Below are 21886 nucleotides of genomic sequence, written 5' to 3'. Positions count from 1 at the left end.
AGGAACGCCTATCAGAAAATAGAAAATAATACCAAAGGCAGAATGTTAAAACAGGAACTGATGCTGGCCTAAAGCATGACATGAATTGAGTTCACTATAAATAAAGAAATAAAACTGTTAAAGTGTCTCAAAAATAAACATTTATGACCAGTGTGAAACTACTTGAGAGAATATTTAACTCTTAAAATGGAAAATCATGCATGATTAACTCGTGAAGACTAGCAAAGAAAACTTGTATTCTGAAGAGAAATCATATTATCTCAAGCAGAGTGTTCCAAATGGAAATACTATACACACACACAGAAAATGGAAATGGGGTGGGGGAGGGCAGAGGGACACATATCAGTGATCCATATAAAATAATTTGGGGAATTCTGGATTAAATTTAGGAAATTTTTCCCTGTTAGGATTTCTAATAACCCTTAAATAAGAGAATGTGCTTTGACAATCTCTAAGGTAGGTATAATAGCCAGCCTTCTGACACTTCCTTGACCTCCAAATCCTTTTTTCTTTAAAACATTTAAGAGGACTAGCATTCCACAGAATATGAAACTGCTGGAGGTGCATTTATAAATTCACGATTTTAGATGGTCTTCAAGACTGAATGTCAAGAATCAACTCATACCTCATACCATTAATTTTCCAATCATTATCAACCATCAGTTATTATTCAGTGCTACTATCTCCATGCAATGTAATAAAATTTCCAAAGATGATTCATTTTGGAATTAACAGCATGGATTAGTACATAAATGAGAAAATACTATAACTTCTCTTATACTAAATACCAAGTCAAAACAAAACTAATCAACATATTCACCATTTACAAGTGCAAGCAGGCAATTTATATAAACAGTGAAATGCTATACCTCATCAAATTCTTCAGTCATTTTTCTGATGATTTCTGCATTCTGCATATTTCGAAACATCTCTATTCTCACAGTACCTGTGGAACAACAGATTCTATAGTTAATTTTTCCTATCCATGCTAAAAGTTAAATTTAACTTGACTACTATTTGAAAAGTTTTATATGAAAGTGATTGGGTTTTTCTTTCTTCCCCAAACTTCTATTTTAAAGGAATCCCTTGTTTAAGAATTTAAAAATTCTTAAAACATTAAAAAAAAAAAACCTGAATATCCTATGGAGACAAGTCTAAGGAAAAATGTTGACAGAAGTACTGAAGAAGGAAAAGACAAAGAAATAAAACAATGAATTTACATACTACGGAGGGCCCTACAGATGACTTATGATAATCAGATATATGAGGCTTCCCTGGTGGCTGAGATGATGAAGAGTTGGCCCGCAAAGCAGGAGACCTGGGTTCAATCCCTGGGTCAAGAAGATCCAGCTGGATGCCTTACTCCGAAAAACATCCAAGTATAGAGAATGTTATCTCCCTTGAAGGCACCCTCTGTTTTTTTTTAATCATCAGAATATTCTATTAATTCAAACTAACTGTTCCTTAATTTAACAATGCTTTCAGTCATATCTGTTTTCTTTGAAGATGCCAGGAACAAACAAAGGAATAAGGATCAAACAAAGGAAAAAGCTGTAATCCCCTTTTCATCTCATTCCTTCATACTTCTACCTTACTTTACTTTTATCTCAAACGTGGCTATGTAAATATTATCACTATTATAAGAATGAGTAGTTTATATTGAAAAATCTATGTTAAAAATAACATCATTTAAAGAAAACTGAAACAAGGTTCAAAATCAACTTAGATACAAAGAATTCTGGCACATAATTAAAGCAGGTTCTGTTTTAGTTGGATAAATGTGTTGGATACTAAGTCGTGTCTGACTCTTGCGACCCCATGGACTGTAGCCCACCAGGCTTCTCTGTCCATGGGATTTCCCAGGCGAGAATACAGAGGTCGGTTGCCATTTTCTGATCCAGGAGATCTTCCTGACCCAGGGATCAAACAGAGTCTCCGGCATTGGCGGGCGAATTCTTTACCACTGAGCCACCTGGGAAGCTCAATAATTAAATGAGGTTCAGTTTCAACTGCATAAATGTAAAATGTTCAAGTTAAAAATCACAAGAATAATACTCAATAAACAGTAGGAAAATAATTAATTTATAACTTCTGACAGGCTCCTTGCCAGTGATTAATATCACCTCTAACTGAAATCACAATTAGCAATGGAGGCAGGAAGAGTCTCTGAGACATACTGTATGAAAGAGCATGGACAATGAATAGCCATTAAAGTCAAAGTATGATCGAGAATCAGAGTCCTAAAAAAACTACAGTGGCATATCTAGCACTTATTTAACTTAATTTTTACTAATCTTAAAACAAGAAAAATTATACTTGCCCTATCTTTAAATCAGAACCATTTTACAGCACATTTTATTTATTGATACATAGCTCTCATTAATTTTCAATAGGTATTCCAAATATTCAACTGTAGAGATGATAGGCTGGAAGGAGAATGAAGAGGAAAAATGTTTTTAAATAGTTCTTCCCCAACATGAAATTTCCAAAAAAAATGAGAAAATTTTTACTGTGATTTAAAATTTTATGAGAAAAGCAGTAATGCAGAGAGTATTCAACAGTGTTGAAAATAGGCTGTTTATGTACTATAGAACAGTCTATATTTTCAGAGGATTTTTAAAAATTAAATAAACAAGAAATGTGCTGATAAGTGAGCTCAAATAAAAATAACTTTCTGTTAGATATTCTTAAAAATCACTCAATTAAATAAATATGTTTATATTTAACCTTGTATGGGTCATGAAATATTCCATCAATCTGAAATAGATTTCCATAGATAAAAAGTAAGTCACTTCAAGAGTTAATTCATGGTACCCTTGATAAGTGGAAGGACTTATGCTGAAACTGAAGCTTTAATATTTTGGCCACCTGATGCAAAGAGCTGACTCACTGGAAAACACCCTGATGCTGGGAAAGATTGAGGGCAGGAGGAGAAGGGGACGACAGAGGATGAGATGGTTGGATGGCATCACCGACTCAATGGGCATGAACCTGAGCAAACTCAGGGAGGTAGTGAAGAACAGAGAAGCCTGGCGTACTGCAGTTCATGGGTTCACAGAATCGGATATGACTTAGCGACTGAACAACAACAACATTTGATAAGTAAAATTACATTCATCTGTACTTATAAAGCAAAAGAAATAAAATTAGATGTTAAAATTATTAAACATGCGAAGAACTGTTCTTCTTAAGGGGATAGAAATATTTTAGATATTGAATAGAGTGTCATCATATGGCTGTATGCATTTGTCAAAAGCGATCTATCTATATACTCTGGTGAATTTTAATGCATGGAAATTAGATCTTGGTAAAGTTGATTCTTTAAAAATTCAAGGAAAAGGACAAAGCTAACCCTACTTCTTCAGTAATGAGTTGCACATATCACTGTTAAAATACTTCCAATGTAAATAATGCTCAACTACTCAATTTCCATAATTGACAAGGCAGTTTTCACATAGAGTGGAGTCTTAAATATACTTTCAATAAAATAGCTATGCTAGTTCATAAAGGGAAGACTATTTCACGGCATCAATTTAATGTGGTGAAGCGAAAGGCAACAAAACAGCAACCAGTATTAAAAGCAATATAAAAAACTTTAAAGATGACTATAATATACAAAAAACAATTACTAACAAAATAAAATCAGATGTTTAAAAGTCATACTTTTTAAAATGAACAGAGAAGCTTTGCACTGATACTTTTTAAGAAATTCCTTTTGCTGCCATAATGACTGTGCCAAAGATTACCTTATTTACTTATTTTCCACCTGTTCATTCTTCTCCAACTGAGTCCCACAATTCTATTGAAACTGCTTCCTCACACCAGTTATCTCTGAACTGCTACATCAAACAATCTTAGTAATAATCTATCTATTCTATTTAAAGCATTTGTTTATTTCACTGGTTCCTATAGCATTATATATTTGTACTGTATTTTCTGTTGATTTGTTTTGATTTCTTTCACTTACTTTCAGGCATTTAACGTGAGTAAATACAGGTAGTTTCTAAAGCTCCATTCAAGCATTCGTTGTCCATTTTTAAATTTTCTAGCCTGGAAACGGCCCCCATCTAGCCCACCCAATAGAAAAAAGTATAGCAGGGACCACTATTTACTGATCTTTTTATTTCTCCATGAGCCTTGAACACTTTCTGACGTCTTAAGTTCTTCTGTCCTATTCAGTTTTCTTTGATAATAACAACAAAAGAATATTGCCCTAATTCAAGATGAATTTTCAAAATACATTAAAAAGCAAATCAAAACCACAATGAGGTACCATTTCATGCCCGTCAGAATGGCTGCTATCCAAAAGACTACAAGCAATAAATGCTGGAGAGGGTGCGGAGAAAAGGGAACCCTCTTACACTGTTGGTGGGAATGCAAACTAGTACAGCCACTATGGAGAACAGTGTGGAGATTCCTCAAAAAAACTGGAAATAGAACTGCCATATGAACCAGCTATCCCACTGCTGGGCATACACATTGAGCAAACCAGACTTGAAAGAGACACGTATACCCCAATGTTCATCGCAGCACTGTTTATAATAGCCAGGACATGGAAGCAGCCTAGATGCCCATCAGCAGATGAATGGATAAGGAAGCTGTGGTACATATACACAATGGAATATTACTCAGCCATTAAAAAGAATACATTCGGATCAGTTCTAATGAGGTGGATGAAACTGGAGCCTATTATACAGAGTGAAGTAAGCCAGAAAGAAAAACGCCAATACAGTATACTAACACATATATATGGTATTTAGTCAACCAGTAAAGATAACCCTGTATGTGAGACATCAAAAGAGACACAGATAAATAGAACAGTATTATGGACTCTATGGGAGAGGGCGAGGGTGGGATGATATGGGAGAATGGCATGGAAGCATGTAAATTATCATATGTGAAATGAATTGCCAGTCCAGGTTCAATGCATGATACAGGGTGCTCGGGGCTGGTGCACCGGGATGGCCCAGAGGGATGGGATGGGGAGGGAGGTGGAAGGGGGGGGTTCTGGAAGGGGAAAACATGTACACCCATGGTGGATTCATGTCAATGTACGGCAAAAACAAATACAATGTTGTAAAGTTAAAAAATAGAAAATAAACTAATTAAAAAATACATTAAAAAGCTAACCTCAGTTCATTTTTGGATTCTTGGTTCTTAAATATGAATGTTATAGATTATCCTAAGATTATGGAGAGTAAAGGTAAATAAAGCTGAAATAATTCAGATTTATGGAAACAAAACTATATGAAAATATAGAATAAAAAAGAGTAAAGATCATCTTTCAAGCCCTTAAATACTAACAAGTTACCTATGAGAATCCTAAAAGAATAAGCCACCAATATACATATTTTATGAAAGGTTCTTTCAGCAGGCTCTCCAAACAGGACTGTAGTTTTAATAAAGAAAAAGGAAGAACTTTAAAAGTTGTCATTTTAAACTACGAATAATTTTAGAAACAGAAGTAACATCAGAAATCTACCCGTAAATTCTTGATCATTTAAACTATGTCAAACACTGAAGACAGCAGAAATTGATACAATCCCTGTGGGATATGATTTGGCAAATGTCTACCAAAATTACAAATTTATATTCCTTTCTGCCTTGATATTGTACTTGTTTCGAAGCATTCATAAAATCACATCTGTGCAAAATAATGAATACACAAGGTTATTCCCTGAAGCATAGTTTGCAACAACAAAAAAGGTAAAAACCCCATTTCCCCATAAATAAGAATCTGATTAAATAAGTAAAAATGGTGATGATAATGACAATGGTGGCAGACAACATTTGGCTGCTCACCACCAACTAGGCACTGTACTAAATAAGTGCTTAAACTTCACAACAACCTTATTCAGACAGAATACAATTTTTCTCCCGTTTACAGATGAGAAACTGGAGACACTTAAGAGATTTAGCACCTTGTAAAGGGCTTTTCCAGCAGAAGATCCATGGCCTGCCTGTATGTAGGCAGACTGGCGATAGAGCCATGGAAACCACTACTATTAAATGGCTCTTAAAGTCAATGGAAGCCATGGATATAAAAAACAAAGTTATCTATGACTGATATAAAAAGATCTGTAGGATATATTCACACATGAAAAAGGGAGGTATAGGTTCTAGTTCAAGATGGCAATATAGGAAGATCCTGAACTCACCTTATCCCATGGAGACAGTCGACAGTTACACATGCAAAGACTTCCTCTTAAAAAAAAAGCTAGGAGCAGAAGATGGCGGAGGAATAGGACGGGGAGACCACTCTCTCCTCCACAAATTTATCGAAAGAACATCTGAACGCTGACCAAACTTCACAAAACTACTTCTGAAGGCTGGCTGAGGACGTCAGGCTTTCACAAAAACTGCGCATTATCTTCAAAAGAGGTAGGAGAAATTATAAAAGATAAAAAGAGAGACAAAAGAGTTAGGGACGGAGACCCGTCCCGGGGAGGGAGTCGTAAAAGAGGAGGAATTTCCAAGCACCAGGAAACCCTCTCACCGGCGGGTGTGGGGGAGGATTTTTTATCTCGGAGGGCAACGTAACTGGGAGGAAAAAATAAATAAAATCGACAGATTACGTGCCTAAAGCAACTCCCAGCAAAGAACCCCAGACGCTCGCATCATCCGCCACCAGCAAGTGGGGGCTGAACGGAGAGGAGCGGGCGGCATTGCCTAGGGTAAGGACCGGGCCCGAGTGCCCCGAGGGCAATCTGAGGGAGCTAACGTGAGATAGTAACCTAAACTGTGGGACAGCGAGAGAGAGAGAACTATCCCGCGAAAAGCCCAACTCTAAGGCACTGCCGGCCCGCTCACAGAACAAAGGACTGAGCGATACCAGAGGAGAGCTAGCCGGCTGCGGACCGCGCCATCCCCCGCCGGACACAGCGGGCAGGCGGGGCCCGCTAGAGCCGGAAAGGGGCAAACTCGGCTCCAGAGAGGGCACCCCCTACCAAACTGCAAACAGGCTCCCAGTTTTTAAGCAAAGACTGCCTGAGATCCCGGAGGGTCGACAGCAGCCGGGAGGGTCGCAGCCAGAGACCAGCTCCCCAGAACCGACACAAAGCACACCGGAGCCGGGCGCGCCCGTAAACCGAGGCGGGGACTAGGGAGGTGATAAGCCGCACCGCCCCAACAGGGGACAGCGCCCTCGCCAAACTCCTGGCCGCCTGGGCAGCTCCGACCGGGAACGGCACAAGCCGCGGGCAAAATCGAGTCTGCGCCTTTGTGGAGTAACCGGGAGCCTGAACCTGAGCGGCTTAGTCCTAGGAAGTGCACGCAGCTCAGGGCCCGCTCCCCGGCCGAGTAACCTGAAGCCTGAGCAGGGTAGACGGGGAAAGCACACACGCCGTGAGCGGGGGCGAACCCAGTGCGGCCGAGACACTGCGAGCTTACCACACACACGCCAGAATTGCAGTGTTCCTTCCTCCCCACAGCACGACTGAACAAGCGAACCTAAAGAGATCACCTCCACCGCTTTGTTGCAGGGCGGAAATTAGATACTGAAGAGATCTCCAAACAGAAGCCAAATAAACAGAGGGAAGTGCTTTGGAAGGGACAGGCCAACAGATTAAGATCCCTGTAGCTAATACCGACTGCATTAAAAAGGACCTACAGATCTTGAAAAGTATAAGCAGGAATAAGGATCTATCTAAAACTGAGCAGATCCCACACTGCTCACAACAGCTCCAGAGAAAGTCCGGGATATATATATTTTTTACTATTATTATTTTTTTTTTTTAATTTTTTTTTTAATTTTTTTTTTTTAATTAAAAAAAATTTTTTTTTCTCTTCTTTCCTTTTTCTTCAAGTCCTCTATTACACCTTTAACTTTCATTTTCATAACACACTATTAACTTGCAAAAAAAAAAAAAACCCTATTTTTGAAGCAAACTACATACATATATCTTATACCTTTTGTGTTTTTTTTTTTAATGTTTTTTTCCTGTTCTACATTTTTTTACTGTTTCTTTTTTTACTGTTTTACTGTTTTTTTTTTTCTTTTTACACTGTTCCCTTTTTTCTTTTTATTTTTTTTTTTAGATTGTAAGTTTTATAAGAGTCTAACCTCTACTCTAGATTTTTAATCTGTGTTTTACATATTTGATATCAACTTTGTACATTTAAGAACCCAATCTTTAGGACCCATTTTTACTCAGGAGTGTGATCACTGGCCTGATCACTCTCTCCCCCTATTGATGCTCTTTCTTCTCCCCCAGGGAACCTCTATCTCCCACCCTCCTCCTTCTCTTCTCAACCCAATTCTGTGAATCTCTGAGGGTGTTCTGGGTACCGGAGAACACTTCAGGAACAGGATACTGCCCAGATCTCTCTCTCCCCTCTTAATTCCTCCCTTTCTACTCATGCTCACCTCTGTTACCTTCCTCCCCCCTCTCTATGTATCTCTGTGAATCACTCTGAGGGTTCCAAACTGTGGAAAGCACAGAGGGAAGTGCTTACTGGCTAGATTGCTCTCTCCACATTTGAATTCCCCTCTTCCCCTCCTGGTCACTTCAACCCACCCCCCCCACCTCATCTCTCCATGTAACTCAGTGAACCTTTCTGGGTATCCCTCACTGTGGAGAATCTTTTCACCATTAACCTAAAAGTTTTATTATTGAGGCTGTATGGAAGGAGAAGTCTTGAGGCTACTGCAAGAATAAGACTGAAAGCCAGGGGAAACATTAATTAATAAGAGACCATCCAATAGCCTCCATAAATTCACTGAAACCAAGCTCCACCCAAGAGATAATAAGTTCCAGAGCAAGACATACCACGCAAATTCTCCAGCAACGCAGGAACATAGACCTGAGCATCAATATACAGGCTGCCCAGAGGCACACCAAATCCATAGACATCTCAAAAATTAATACTGGTCACTCCATTACACTCAAGAGAGCAGAAATCCAGCTCCACCCACCAGAACACCGACACAAGCTCCCCCAACCAGGAAACCTTGACAAGCCACCTGTCCAACCCCAACCGCAGTGAGGAACCTCCACAACAAAGAGGAACTTCATACTACCAGAATACAGAAGGGCCACGCCTAACACAGCAATCTAAACAAGATGAAAAGGCAGAGAAATACTCAGCAAGTAAAGGAAAATGAGAAATGCCCACAAAGCCAAACAAAAGAGGAGGAGATAGGGAATCTATCCGAAAAAGAATTTAGAATAAGGATAATAAAAATGATCCAAAATCTTGAAAGCAAAATGGAGTTACAGATAAATAGCCTGGAGACAAAGATTGAGAAGATGCAAGAAAGGTTTATCAAGGACTTAGAAGAAATAAAAAGGAATCAATATAGAATGAATAATGAAATAAAGGAGATAAAAGACACTCTGGAGGGAACCAACAGTAGAATAACGGAGGCAGAAGATAGGATAAGTGAGGTAGAAGATAGAATGATGGAAATAAACGAAGCAGAGAGGAAAAAAGAAAAAAGAATCAAAAGAAATGAGGAAAACCTCCGGGACCTCTGGGACAATATGAAACGCCCCAACATTCGAATCATAGGAGTCCCAGAAGAAGAAGATAAAAGGAAAGGCCATGAAAAAATACTCGAGGAGATAATAGTTGAGAATTTCCCTAAATTGAGGAAAGAAATAGTCACAGAAGTCCAAGAAACCCAGAGAGTTCCAAACAGGATAAACCCAAGGCGAAACACCCCAAGACACATATTAATCAAATTAACAAAGATCAAACACAAAGAACAAATATTAAAAGCAGCAAGGGAAAAACAACAAATAACACACAAGGGGATCCCCATAAGGATAACAGCTGATCTTTCAATAGAAACCCTTCAGGCTAGAAGGGAATGGCAGGACATACTTAAAGTAATGAAAGAGAATAATCTACAACCCAGATTACTGTACCCAGCAAGGATCTCATTCAGATATGAAGGAGAATTCAAAAGCTTTACAGACAAGCAAGAGCTGAGGGAATTCAGCACCACCAAACCAGCTCTCCAGCAAATGCTAAAGGATCTTCTCTAAACAGGAAACACAGAAAGGATGTTTCAACACGAACTCAAAACAACAAAGTAAATGGCAATGGGATCATACTTATCAATAATTACCTTAAATGTAAATGGGTTGAATGCCCCAACCAAAAGGCAAAGGGTTGCTGAATGGATACAAAAACAAGACCCCTATATATGCTGTCTACAAGAGACCCACCTCAAAACTAGGGACACACACAGGCTGAAAGTGAAAGGATGGAAAAACATATTCCATGCAAACGGAGACCAAAAGAAAGCAGGAGTCGCAATACTCATTTCAGATAAAATAGACTTTAAAATAAAGGATGTGAAAAGGGACAAAGAAGGACACTACATAAAGATCAAAGGATCAATTCAAGAAGAAGACGTAACAATCATAAATATATATGCACCCAACATAGGAGCACCACAATATATAAGGCAAATACTAACAAGTATGAAAGGGGAAATTAACAATAACACAATAATAGTGGGAGACTTTAATACTCCACTCACGCATATGGATAGATCAACTAAACAGAAAATTAACAAGGAAACACAAACTTTAAATGATACAATAGACAAATTAGATTTAATTGATATTTACAGGAGTTTCCACCCCAAAACAATCAATTTTACCTTTTTCTCAAGTGCACATGGAACTTTCTCCAGGATAGATCACATCCTGGGCCATAAATCTAGCCTTGGTAAATTCAAAAAAATTGAAATCATCCCAGCCATCTTCTCTGACCACAATGCAGTAAGATTAGACCTCAATTACAGGAAAAAAACTATTAAAAGTTCCAACATATGGAGGCTAAACAACACGCTTCTGAATAACCAACAAATCACAGAAGAAATCAAAAAAGAAATAAAATTATGCATAGAAACGAATGAAAATGAAAACACAACAACCCAAAACCTATGGGACACTGTAAAAGCAATACTAAGGGGAAGGTTCATAGCAATACAGGCGTACCTCAAGAAACAAGAAAAAAATCAAATAAATCAACTAACTCTACACCTAAAGCAACTAGAGAAGGAAGAAATGAAAAACCCCAGGGTCAGTAGAAGGAAAGAAATCTTAAAAATTAGGGCAGAAATAAATGCAAAAGAAACAAAAGAGACCATAGCAAAAATCAACAAAACTAAAAGCTGGTTTTTCGAGAAGATAAACAAAATTGATAAGCCATTAGCCAGACTCATCAAGAAACAAAGGGAGAAGAATCAGATCAACAAAATTAGAAATGAAAATGGAGAGATCACAACAGATTCCACAGAAATACAAAGGATCATAAGAGACTACTACCAACAGCTATATGCCAATAAAATGGACAACTTGGAAGAAATGGACAAATTCTTAGAAAAGTATAACTTTCCAAAACTGAACCAGGAAGAAATAGAAGATCTTAACAGACCCATCACAAGCACGGAAATCGAAAGTGTAATCAGAAATCTTCCAGCAAACAAAAGCCCAGGACCAGACGGCTTCACAGCGGAATTCTACCAAAAATTTAGAGAAGAGCTAACACCTATCCTGCTCAAACTCTTCCAGAAAATTGCAGAAGATGGTAAACTTCCAAACTCATTCTATGAGGCCACCATCACCCTAATTCCAAAACTAGACAAAGATGTCACAAAAAAGGAAAACTACAGGCCAATATCACTGATGAACATAGATGCAAAAATCCTTAATAAAATTCTAGCAAACAGAATCCAACATCATATTAAAAAGATCATACATCATGACCAAGTGGGCTTTATCCCAGGAATGCAAGGTTTTTTTAACATCCGCAAATCAATCAATGTAATACACCACATTAACAAATTGAAAGAAAAAAACCATATGGTTATCTCAATAGATGCAGAAAAAGCCTTTGACAAAATTCAGCATCCATTTATGATTAAAACCCTCCAGAAAGCAGGAATAGAAGGAACATATCTCAACATAATAAAAGCTATATATGACAAACCCACAGCAAACATTATCCTCAATGGTGAAAAATTGAAAGCATTTCCCCTAAAGTCAGGAACAAGGCAAGGATGCCCACTTTCACCACTACTATTCAACATAGTTTTGGAAGTTTTGGCCACAGCAATCAGAGCTGAAAAAGAAATAAAAGGAATACAGATAGGAAAAGAAGAAGTAAAACTCTCACTGTTTGCAGATGACATGATCCTCTACATAGAAAACCCTAAAGACTCTACTAGAAAATTACTAGAGTTGATCAATGAATATAGTAAAGTTGCAGGATATAAAATTAACACACAGAAATCCCTTGCATTCCTATACACCAATAATGAGAAAACAGAAAGAGAAATTAAGGAAACAATACCATTCACCATTGCATCAAAAAGAATAAAATACTTAGGAATATATCTACCTAAAGAAACAAAAGACTTATATATAGAAAACTATAAAACACTGATGAAAGAAATCAAAGAGGACACAAACAGATGGAGAAATATACCGTGTTCATGGATTGGAAGAATTAATATAGTGAAAATGAGTATTCTACCCAAAGCAATCTACAGATTCAATGCAATCCCTATCAAGCTACCAATGGTATTTTTCACAGAACTAGAACAAATCATCTCACAATTTGTATAGAAATGTAAGAAACCTCGAATAGCCAAAGCAATCTTGAGGAAGAAGAATGGAACTGGAGGAATCAACCTGCCTGACTTCAGACTCTACTACAAAGCCACAGTCATCAAGACAGTATGGTACTGGCACAAAGATAGAAATATAGATCAATGGAACAAAATAGAAAGCCCAGAGATAAACCCACGCACATATGGACACCTTATCTTCGACAAAGGAGGCAAGAATATACAATGGAGAAAAGACAACCTCTTTAACAAGTGGTGCTGGGAAAACTGGTCAACCACTTGTAAAAGAATGAAACTAGAACACTTCCTAACACCGTACACAAAAATAAACTCAAAATGGATTAAAGATCTAAACGTAAGACCAGAAACAATAAAACTCCTAGAGGAAAACATAGGCAAAACACTCTCCGACATAAATCACAGCAGGATCCTCCATGACCCACCTCCCAGAATATTGGAAATAAAAGCAAAAATAAACAAATGGGACCTAATTAAAATTAAAAGCTTTTGCACAACAAAGGAAACTATAAACAAGGTGAAAAGACAGCCTTCAGAATGGGAGAAAATAATAGCAAATGAAGCAACAGACAAACAATTAATCTCAAAAATATACAAGCAACTTCTGCAGCTGAATTCCCGAAAAATAAATGACCCAATCAAAAAATGGGCCAAAGAACTAAACAGACATTTCTCCAAAGAAGACATACAGATGGCTAACAAACACATGAAAAGATGCTCAACATCACTCATTATTAGAGAAATGCAAATCAAAACCACAATGAGGTATCATTTCACACCAGTCAGAATGGCTGCTGTCCAAAAGTCTACAAGCAATAAATGCTGGAGAGGGTGTGGAGAAAAGGGAACCCTCTTACACTGTTGGTGGGAATGCAAACTAGTACAGCCACTATGGAGAACAGTGTGGAGATTCCTTAAAAAACTGGGAATAGAACTGCCATATGACCCAGCAATCCCACTGCTGGGCATATACACCGAGGAAACCAGAATTGAAAGAGACGCGTGTACCCCAATGTTCATCGCAGCACTGTTTACAATAGCCAGGACATGGAAGCAACCTAGATGTCCATCAGCAGATGAATGGATAAGGAAGCTGTGGTACATATACACAATGGAATATTACTCAGCCATTAAAAAAAAATACATTTGAACCGGTTCTACTGAGATGGATGAAACTGGAGCCCATTATACAGAGTGAAGTAAGCCAGAAAGAAAAACAACAATACAGTATACTAATGCATATATATGGAATCTGAAAGATGGTAACGATAACCCTATATGCGGGACAGAATGAGAGACACAGATGCATGGAACAATTTTATGGACTCTGAGGGAGAAGGTGAGGGTGGGACGTTCTGGGAGAATGGCATTGAGACATGTGTATTGTCATATGTGAAACAGAGCACCATTCAATGTTCGATGCATGTGACAAGGGCTCGGGGCCGGGGCAGTGGGATGATCCAGAGGGATGGGAGGGGGAGGGAGGTGGGTGGGGGGTTCGGGAAGGGGAACACATGTAAACCCATGGCTGATTCTTGTCAATGTATGGCAAAAACTATTACAATATTGTAAAGTAATTAGCCCCCAAGTAAAATAAATAAATTTATAAAAAAAAAAAAAAAAAAAAAAAAAAAAGCTAAAGGTTGGCTGAATGATGATTATATATCCAACAAACGAGAAGAAAATCACATCAAAGCAGTAAGACAGGCTGGCACAAAATATCATCAAATGTGGCACAAAATAAAACCAATCTACACTGCAGTGAACTACAACTTGGAGGGAACTCAAAACCAGAGCTTCTCCCTGAGGAGTGAAGGGCTCAAACTCCACATCAGGCACGCCAAATTTTAAGATAGGCACTTGAGAGATGAGCCCCATCCAAAAAAAATCTACTTTTGAAATCAACAGGGATCGTATCTTGAGACCCATAAAATAGCATCAATCTAGTAGAAAGTTCTAAAAGGGCCTGCACAACTTGAACTCATCCACCCAGGGCTCAGCTCAGAGGTAGGTTAAGGCAACTAAAACTTAAAGCAAATAAGGATCACGTGCTTACATTAAAACCATAGCCTAAGAAGCAGGTACCTAATTTAACACATGCACATCTAGCAGCCTGCTGGAACACTCTCTGGGGACAGAGAGTAGCAGGCACCATTTTTATCCTTTCCCTTTGCCATGCTCTGGAGCACCAATATCTCCTGGAAGGGGGCCTACATGTGCCTGATGTCCTAATTTTTGCAGCTGCTGCTGACGATATAATTCTTGATCACCCGGCTCTGGAGGTCAGGGGAGCTTGCATTCCTGATCACATGGAACTGTAATAATCAGTGTCACCAGAATGGAGCTCCTATCCACCTGGTACCCTGATTTTTGTGACTGCTGTCAGGGGGACACCTTTGTTTCATTTGACTTTGGAGGCCGGTGGGACTTAAAACTGTAGATCTTGCAACACCTTAACCAATAAAGAAAGAGTTCTAAATCAGCTACCACTTCCAGGGAATAGGAAGAGGCAACAGATCCAAAAGTTCAATCTTTCTGTGAAAGAGACCTATTAGCTAATCATTACAATTGTGACCGAAGGGGCAGGGTTCTCTTTAAACAAATATCGAGGGACTGAGCATTCCTTTTTCAATGATTTCAGAGACTGGGCACTATATTCACCCTCACTCTCTGAAGTGTTCCAGAGCACCAGAGTCCACTGGTAGGAACTTTTACATGTATCTGGTGCCCTGGATTTTTGTGTTTAACACCTGAGATTTTACAAATGGAACTGATGGCTACCTGATAACCTTGTTCTGACAGAAGGGAATGGGGTACCTGGGTGATGGACTGTGGCAATTAGAGGGATGATTCTGGGCAGGTTAACATGTATAGACCACTGCACAAATAGCTGCCTGAAACACATTTCCAGTCTATGAAAGAGGCTACTTTACTTCTCTTGGAGCTTCAGATCGACAAAAAGGCTTCAGGTTTGACACACATGTAGCAGCACATATGGAGCAGCTCTCAAGGAATACCGACTGTGGATGTCATTTTGATGCTCTCTCTAGCCTTGTTCCAATTCACCGTTATCTTCTACAAAGAAGTAATACACTCATCTGAATCCCTGATTTTTGTGACTGCTCTCCAAGATATACATTCAGATTGCCTGGATCTGGTAACCAGTGGGTCTTATGCTTGCAGCCTTTTAGGACTGCATATATTATATCTACATATTTTTAAAAGCTGTTAGCTGATGGCCTGGCTTCTAGTCACCCTGAATCGAGGAGTGAAATCTTCCACTTTGAGCCAGTGACAAACATTGGCACATCCTCAACTACTGAGAGCTATTAAAAATATATTAGACTGTTTGGACAACAAACAGAGGTTTGACAGATGACAAATAGTTAGGGCAAAGCTGAACAAAAAGGTTCATCTCCTACACGAGGCTACTCCCTCATGACTAGAAGGGGTGGTTGTTTCACCCACTGTATAGCAATGAACAAAGAGTTGAGCAAAAGGAAGAAGCAGAGGAATATGTTCCAAATGAAAGGACTACATTTTACCTTATAAAGTAAAACTCATAAAGATATTCACTGAAATGGGGAGAATAATGGATAAATACAGTGAGAACTTCAACAAGAGATGGAAAACATAAAAAGGTAACCAATACAACCACAGAGATGAAGAAGACAGCAACAGAATTGATAAGTACACTAGATTGGTTTAAGAGAAGACAAATGAAATTGAAGAAGGATCAATCAACTTGAAAACAATACACTGAAACTTAAACAATGCACTGGAACTTAATCACAGCAGCAAAAACAAAAAACAATGAAAATAGCTTAAGTGACTTCTGCTGCTGCTGCCAAGTTGCTTCAGTTGTGTTCAACTCTATGTGACTCCACAGGCAACAGCCCAACGGGCTCCGCTGTCCCTGGGATGGTACCAAATATACTAACATTCACATTTTAGGTCTCCCAGGAGAAGAGGGCAAGAAAGGAGCAAAAATCAGACATTCAAGTCCTAGAATCCCAGAGAATACCAATTAAGATGAACTGAAAAAGGCTCCAAGGAAGGCACATTATAAAATAAAATGTTAAAATTTAAAGACAAAAGAATAATGCTAAAAACAACTGGAGAAAAGCAACTGGCTATACACAAAGACCTCCCATGAGACTTTGAACACACTTTTCAGTAAAAACTCTACAGGCCAGAAGGGAATGCATGATATATTCAAAGTGCTAGAAAAAAAAAGAAAGAAAGAAAAGAAACTTCTAACCAAGCAAACTCCACCTGGAAGAGTTCTCATCCAGATTCAAAAGATAAGGGAGTTTTCCAGGCAAGCAAAAGCTAAAGGAATCTATACCATTAAACCAGTCTACAAGAAATGTTTAATGGACATCTTTAAGATGAAAGGAAACAGCACTACTTAGTTATCAGAACACATATGAAATAATAAATCTCACTGAAAAGCAAATATATAGTAAAGTAGTGGATTAATGACTTGCATGAAAATAATTAGTTAAGAAATACATAAGATTTTTCAAAATGTTATATATAACATCAAAAATATAAAACATGGAGTGCGGGGACAGAGTATACGTGTTGAGCCTTAAAATGGGATGAAATGTAAAGTTATTATCAACTTAAAATGCTGTTATATATCTCATGGTAATCCAAAGCAAAAACCTATACTATAAATACACAGAAAATAAAGAAACATATACCTATCACTAGAGAAAATTATCAAACTACAAAGCAGAGGCAGAGAAGAAGAAAGGAACAGAGAGTAACTTCAAGAGCAGCTAGGAAACAAGAAAAAGGCAATAAGCAAAAATCTATCAGTAACTACTTTCAATGTAAATGGACTAAATTCTCCAACCGAAAGACATGGAGTAGCTGAGCAAATTAAAAACCAAGTTCCTTCTATGTGCTGCCAACATAAGACACACTAGATGTAAAGACACACAGACTGAAGTAAAGGTACAGAAACACTATACCATGTAAATAAAAACTAAAATAAAGCTGGGACAGATATTCACACATCACACAAAACAGACTTAAGTAGGAGACTTATAATAATGGTATAATAAAAAAAATAATTTTATGTATAAGATAATGGTAAAGGGGTCATCCAACAAAAAATATAACATCTGAAAATATTTATGCACAAAATAATTAAAACAACTAATAAAAGAAAGAGAAAGTGGGGGGGGAGCGAGAAAGAGAAAGCAATGTATAATAGAAGACTTTCATAACTTAAGAAGAAAATAACTGCCTTAAATCAAGTATTAGAACAGATGGACTTAACAGATATATATGAACATTCCATCTAAAATCAACATTTTCTTCTAGTGCACAGGAAACATATTCTTAGATCATATATTGGGCCATAAAACAAGTTTTAATAAATTCAAGATGACTAATGTTGTCTTGCCTGGAAAATCCCATGGACGGAGGAGCCTGGTAGGCTACAGTCCATGGGGTCGCTAAGAGTCGGACACGACTGAGCAACTTCACTTTCACTTTTCACTCTCATGCATTGGAGAAGGAAATGGCAACCCACTCCAGTATTCTTGCCTGGAGAATCCTAGGGACGGCGGAGCCTGGTGAGCTGCCGTCTATGGGGTCGCACAGAGTCGGACACGACTGAAGCGACTTAGCATAGCATAGCATAGCAATGTTGTCTGGAAAGCTAGCAGAGTAGATGGGCTTCCCTGTTGGTTCAGATGGTAAAGAATCCACCGGCAGTGCGGGAGACCTGGGTTGGGAAGATCCCCTAGAGTAGGGCATGGCAATGCTCTCCAGTATTCTTGCCTGGAGAATCCCCATGGAGAGAGGAGCCTAGTGGGCTATAGTCCATGGGGTCACAAAGAGTTGTACACGACTGAGCGACTAAGCACATGGCATAATGTTGTCTGGAAAGTTGGCAGAGTAGATGGACATGACCTCACCCTTTCTGACAAAAACACTATAATCACAACTAAATCCTAAATAACCATAGTGGGGGGAGGAGGCATGCTGGCAGCTACCAAAAAACATATCTTAGATTCAAATAAAAAGAAGCAATGACAATGACACAGTAGGAGGGGTAGAGTCACAATAAAATCAAATCCCATACTTGCCAGATTGACAAGCCACAAACTGGTAAACAATTATACCCACACAAGTTCTCCCATGGTAGTGAAAGGCCTGGGCCCAGGTCAAACTGCCAAGGTTTGGGGCCTGGCAACAAGGGGAAGGGCCCCCACAGAATTTGGCCTTGAAGGTCAGTGGGGTTAGATCACAGAGATTTCATAGGAATGTATAAAATAAACTCCACTCTTGGAGGTGCACACAAGGTCCCACACATGACAGCACATAGGGGGAAAAAAGCAGTGACGACATGAGGCTGGGCTGGACCTACCTTTTAGAACTGGATGGTCATCTGCAGAGGTGGCATGGGGTTGGGGAGGTGGCTGTTGCTGACTGCAGGGATAAACACACTGGCAGTTTTGGCGAATATTCATTCATATGAGCCCTCCTGGAAACCATCATTTGCTCCCCAAGACCTAGCCTAACCCAACAGCCTGTAGGCTCCAATGCTGGAAGGCCTCGGGCCACACAACCAGCAGAGCCCCACCCAACAAAAGATAGGCTGCTTAGGTCTTCCTGAGCACAGTGCTGCCCAGCAGAAGAACAAGACCCAGCTCCATCCACCAGTGAGAGCAGGAATAAACTCTCCCACAAAGAAGCCTGCACAAGCATCTCAGACAGCCTTATCCAGGAGAAAGGCAGAAAACGGAAGGGCAAAGAAACTACAATTCTATAGCGTGTGAAACAGAAACTAGAATTAAAGAAAATCAGACAAAATGAGATGGTAGAGGAATATACTGCTGATGAAGAACATGACAAAACCTCAGAAAAGTAATGAAGTGAAGTCCAAATAGGCAATCTACTGGAGAAAGAATACCGAGTAAAGAGAGTGAAGAAGATGCAAGGTTTCAGAAAAAAAAAAAATGGAGGCAGAGATTAAAAAAATGCAAGAAATGTTTAACAAAGACCTTACAGAACAAAGAGAGAGGAACAATACAATAACTGAAATAAAAAAGACAACAGAAGAAATCAACAGCAGAATAATTGAGTCAGAACAGATAAATAAGCTGCAAGACAAGAATGGTGGAAATCACACCTGCAGAACACAATAAAGAAAAAAACAATGAAAACAGCCTCAGATGCTCTGGGATAACATTAAATGCACTAATTTGCATTACAGGAGTCCCAGAAGAAGAGAGAGTGAGGACCTAAGAGAATATTTGAAGAGATACCTGAAAACTTCGTTAACATGGGAATGGAAACAGTCATTTGATTTGGAAGTGCAGCAAGGTCCAGGCAGGATAAACCCAAAAAGGAATACACTGAGACACAGTAACCAAACACAAAAATTAAAGCAGAAAAAAATATTTTTTAAAAAACATAAGAAAAGCAAGAAGTAACATATAAGAGATATCCCTCCCATAAGGGTATCAGCTGATTTCTTAGCAGAAACTCTGCAGGCAAGAAGGGAGTGGAATGATATATTTAAAGTGATGAATGGGTAAAACCTACAACCAAGAATTTCCTGTCTTGCAAGGCTCTCATTCAGATTCAACAAAAAATAAAAATAAAAAACTTCACAGACAAGCAAAAACTAAGAGAATTCAGCATCATGAAACCACCTTTGCAACAAAAGCTATGGGAACTTTCCTAAGTGAAAAATAAAAGACCACTACTAGAAACAAGGCCACTACTATGAATGGAAAATTCACTGGTATAGCCAAATATAAAATAAAGGTAGGAATTCATCTGCATACAGATAAGATATCAAAACCAGCAACTGTGAGAAGAGGAGAGCAACAAATGCAAGATATCAGAAAGGCAACTGAATTTAAAAGGCAGCAACTTAGAATATTCTTGTTATAGACTGCTATATCAAAATCTCACAGGAACTTCCCTGGTGGTCCAATGGTTAAGACTCCATGATCCCAAAGCAGGGGACATGGGTTTGATCCCTGGTCATGGAGCTAGGATCCCCACATGTTAAGCAGCAGGGCCAAAACAAAATTATCCCCCACTCCACCCTTTGGGCCTTCCCCAGAAGTCCAGTAATTAGGTCTCTGCCTTCCAATGCATGGGATGTATGTTGGATCTCCAATCAAGGAGCTAAGATCATACACGTCTCATGGCCAAAAAAAATCAAAATGTAAAACAGAAACAATACTATGACAAATTCAATAAAAACTTTAAAAATGCTACACATAAGAAAAACCTAAAACAAACTCTCACAATAACTACAAATAGAAACTCTATAATAAACACACACGCACACACACAGAGGAATCCAAACACAACACTAAAGTTAACCATCAAATCAGAAGAGAAGAGAACGAAACAGGAAGGGAAGAAAAAAAGACCTATAAAAACAAATTCAAAACAATCAACAAAATGGCAATAGTAATATACATTGAGATAACTACCTTAAATGTAAATGGATTAAACGCTTCAACCAAAAGACATAGACTGGATGAATAGATACAAAATCAAAACTTGTACATATACTGTCTACAAAAGACACACTTCAAATCTAGGGACAAAATAGTCTGAAAGTGAGGGATGAAAAAAAGTATTTCATGCAAATGGAAATCAAAAGCAAGCTGGAACAGCAACACTCGTGTTAGACAAAGTACACTTTAAAATAAAGACTATTACAAGAGACAAACACTACATAATGATAAAGGGATAAATTCAAGAAGAATATGTTACAACTACAAATATATATGTATCCAGCATAGGAACACCCCAACATATAATATAAATATTAAGAGCCATAAAAGGAAAAACTGGCATTACCTCAATAACAGTGGGTTATTTTAAGACCCCACTTTCATCAATGCACAGATCATCCAGACAGAAGATCAATAAGGAAACACAGGCCTTAAGTAACACCTTAGACCAGATTGTCCTCACTGATATTTATGGAGCATACCATACAAAAGCCACAGAAAGACATTCTTCTCAAGTGCTCATGGAATATTTTCCAGGACTGATCATATGCTGGGCTACAAAACAAGCCTTGGTAAATTTAAGAAAATTGAAATTATATCCAGTATCTTTTCTGACCACAATGCTCATGAGATTAGAAATCAAGGATAACGAAAAACCATAAAAAACACATACACGTGCAGGCTAAAAATATGCTACTAAACATGGATCCTAGGTGGCGCTAGTGGTAAAGAATCCGCCTGCCAATGAAGGAGACACAAGAGACGTGGGTTCAATCTC

The 21886-nt window shown here is 38.5% G+C and overlaps 1 protein-coding gene across 8 annotated transcripts in view; it reads right to left on the bottom strand.

The window, feature by feature from the left end:
* Nucleotides 1–21886, bottom strand: part of STAG1 (STAG1 cohesin complex component) — a 483951-nt gene that overhangs the window by 209235 nt on the left and 252830 nt on the right. For all 8 annotated transcript variants that reach the window (XM_081569675.1, XM_081569672.1, XM_081569671.1 and 5 more), the window contains one exon: nucleotides 870–946. In XM_081569675.1, the coding sequence (XP_081425801.1) occupies nucleotides 870–946 (77 nt within the window). The remainder of the gene's footprint in view (nucleotides 1–869; nucleotides 947–21886) is intronic.

The sequence above is a fragment of the Giraffa tippelskirchi genome, chromosome 2, assembly GCF_054371585.1.
Source record: "Giraffa tippelskirchi isolate mGirTip1 chromosome 2, T2T-mGirTip1v1.2.pri, whole genome shotgun sequence".
NCBI lineage: Eukaryota > Metazoa > Chordata > Mammalia > Artiodactyla > Giraffidae > Giraffa > Giraffa tippelskirchi.
This window is presented reverse-complemented; position numbering and strand designations above follow the sequence as displayed.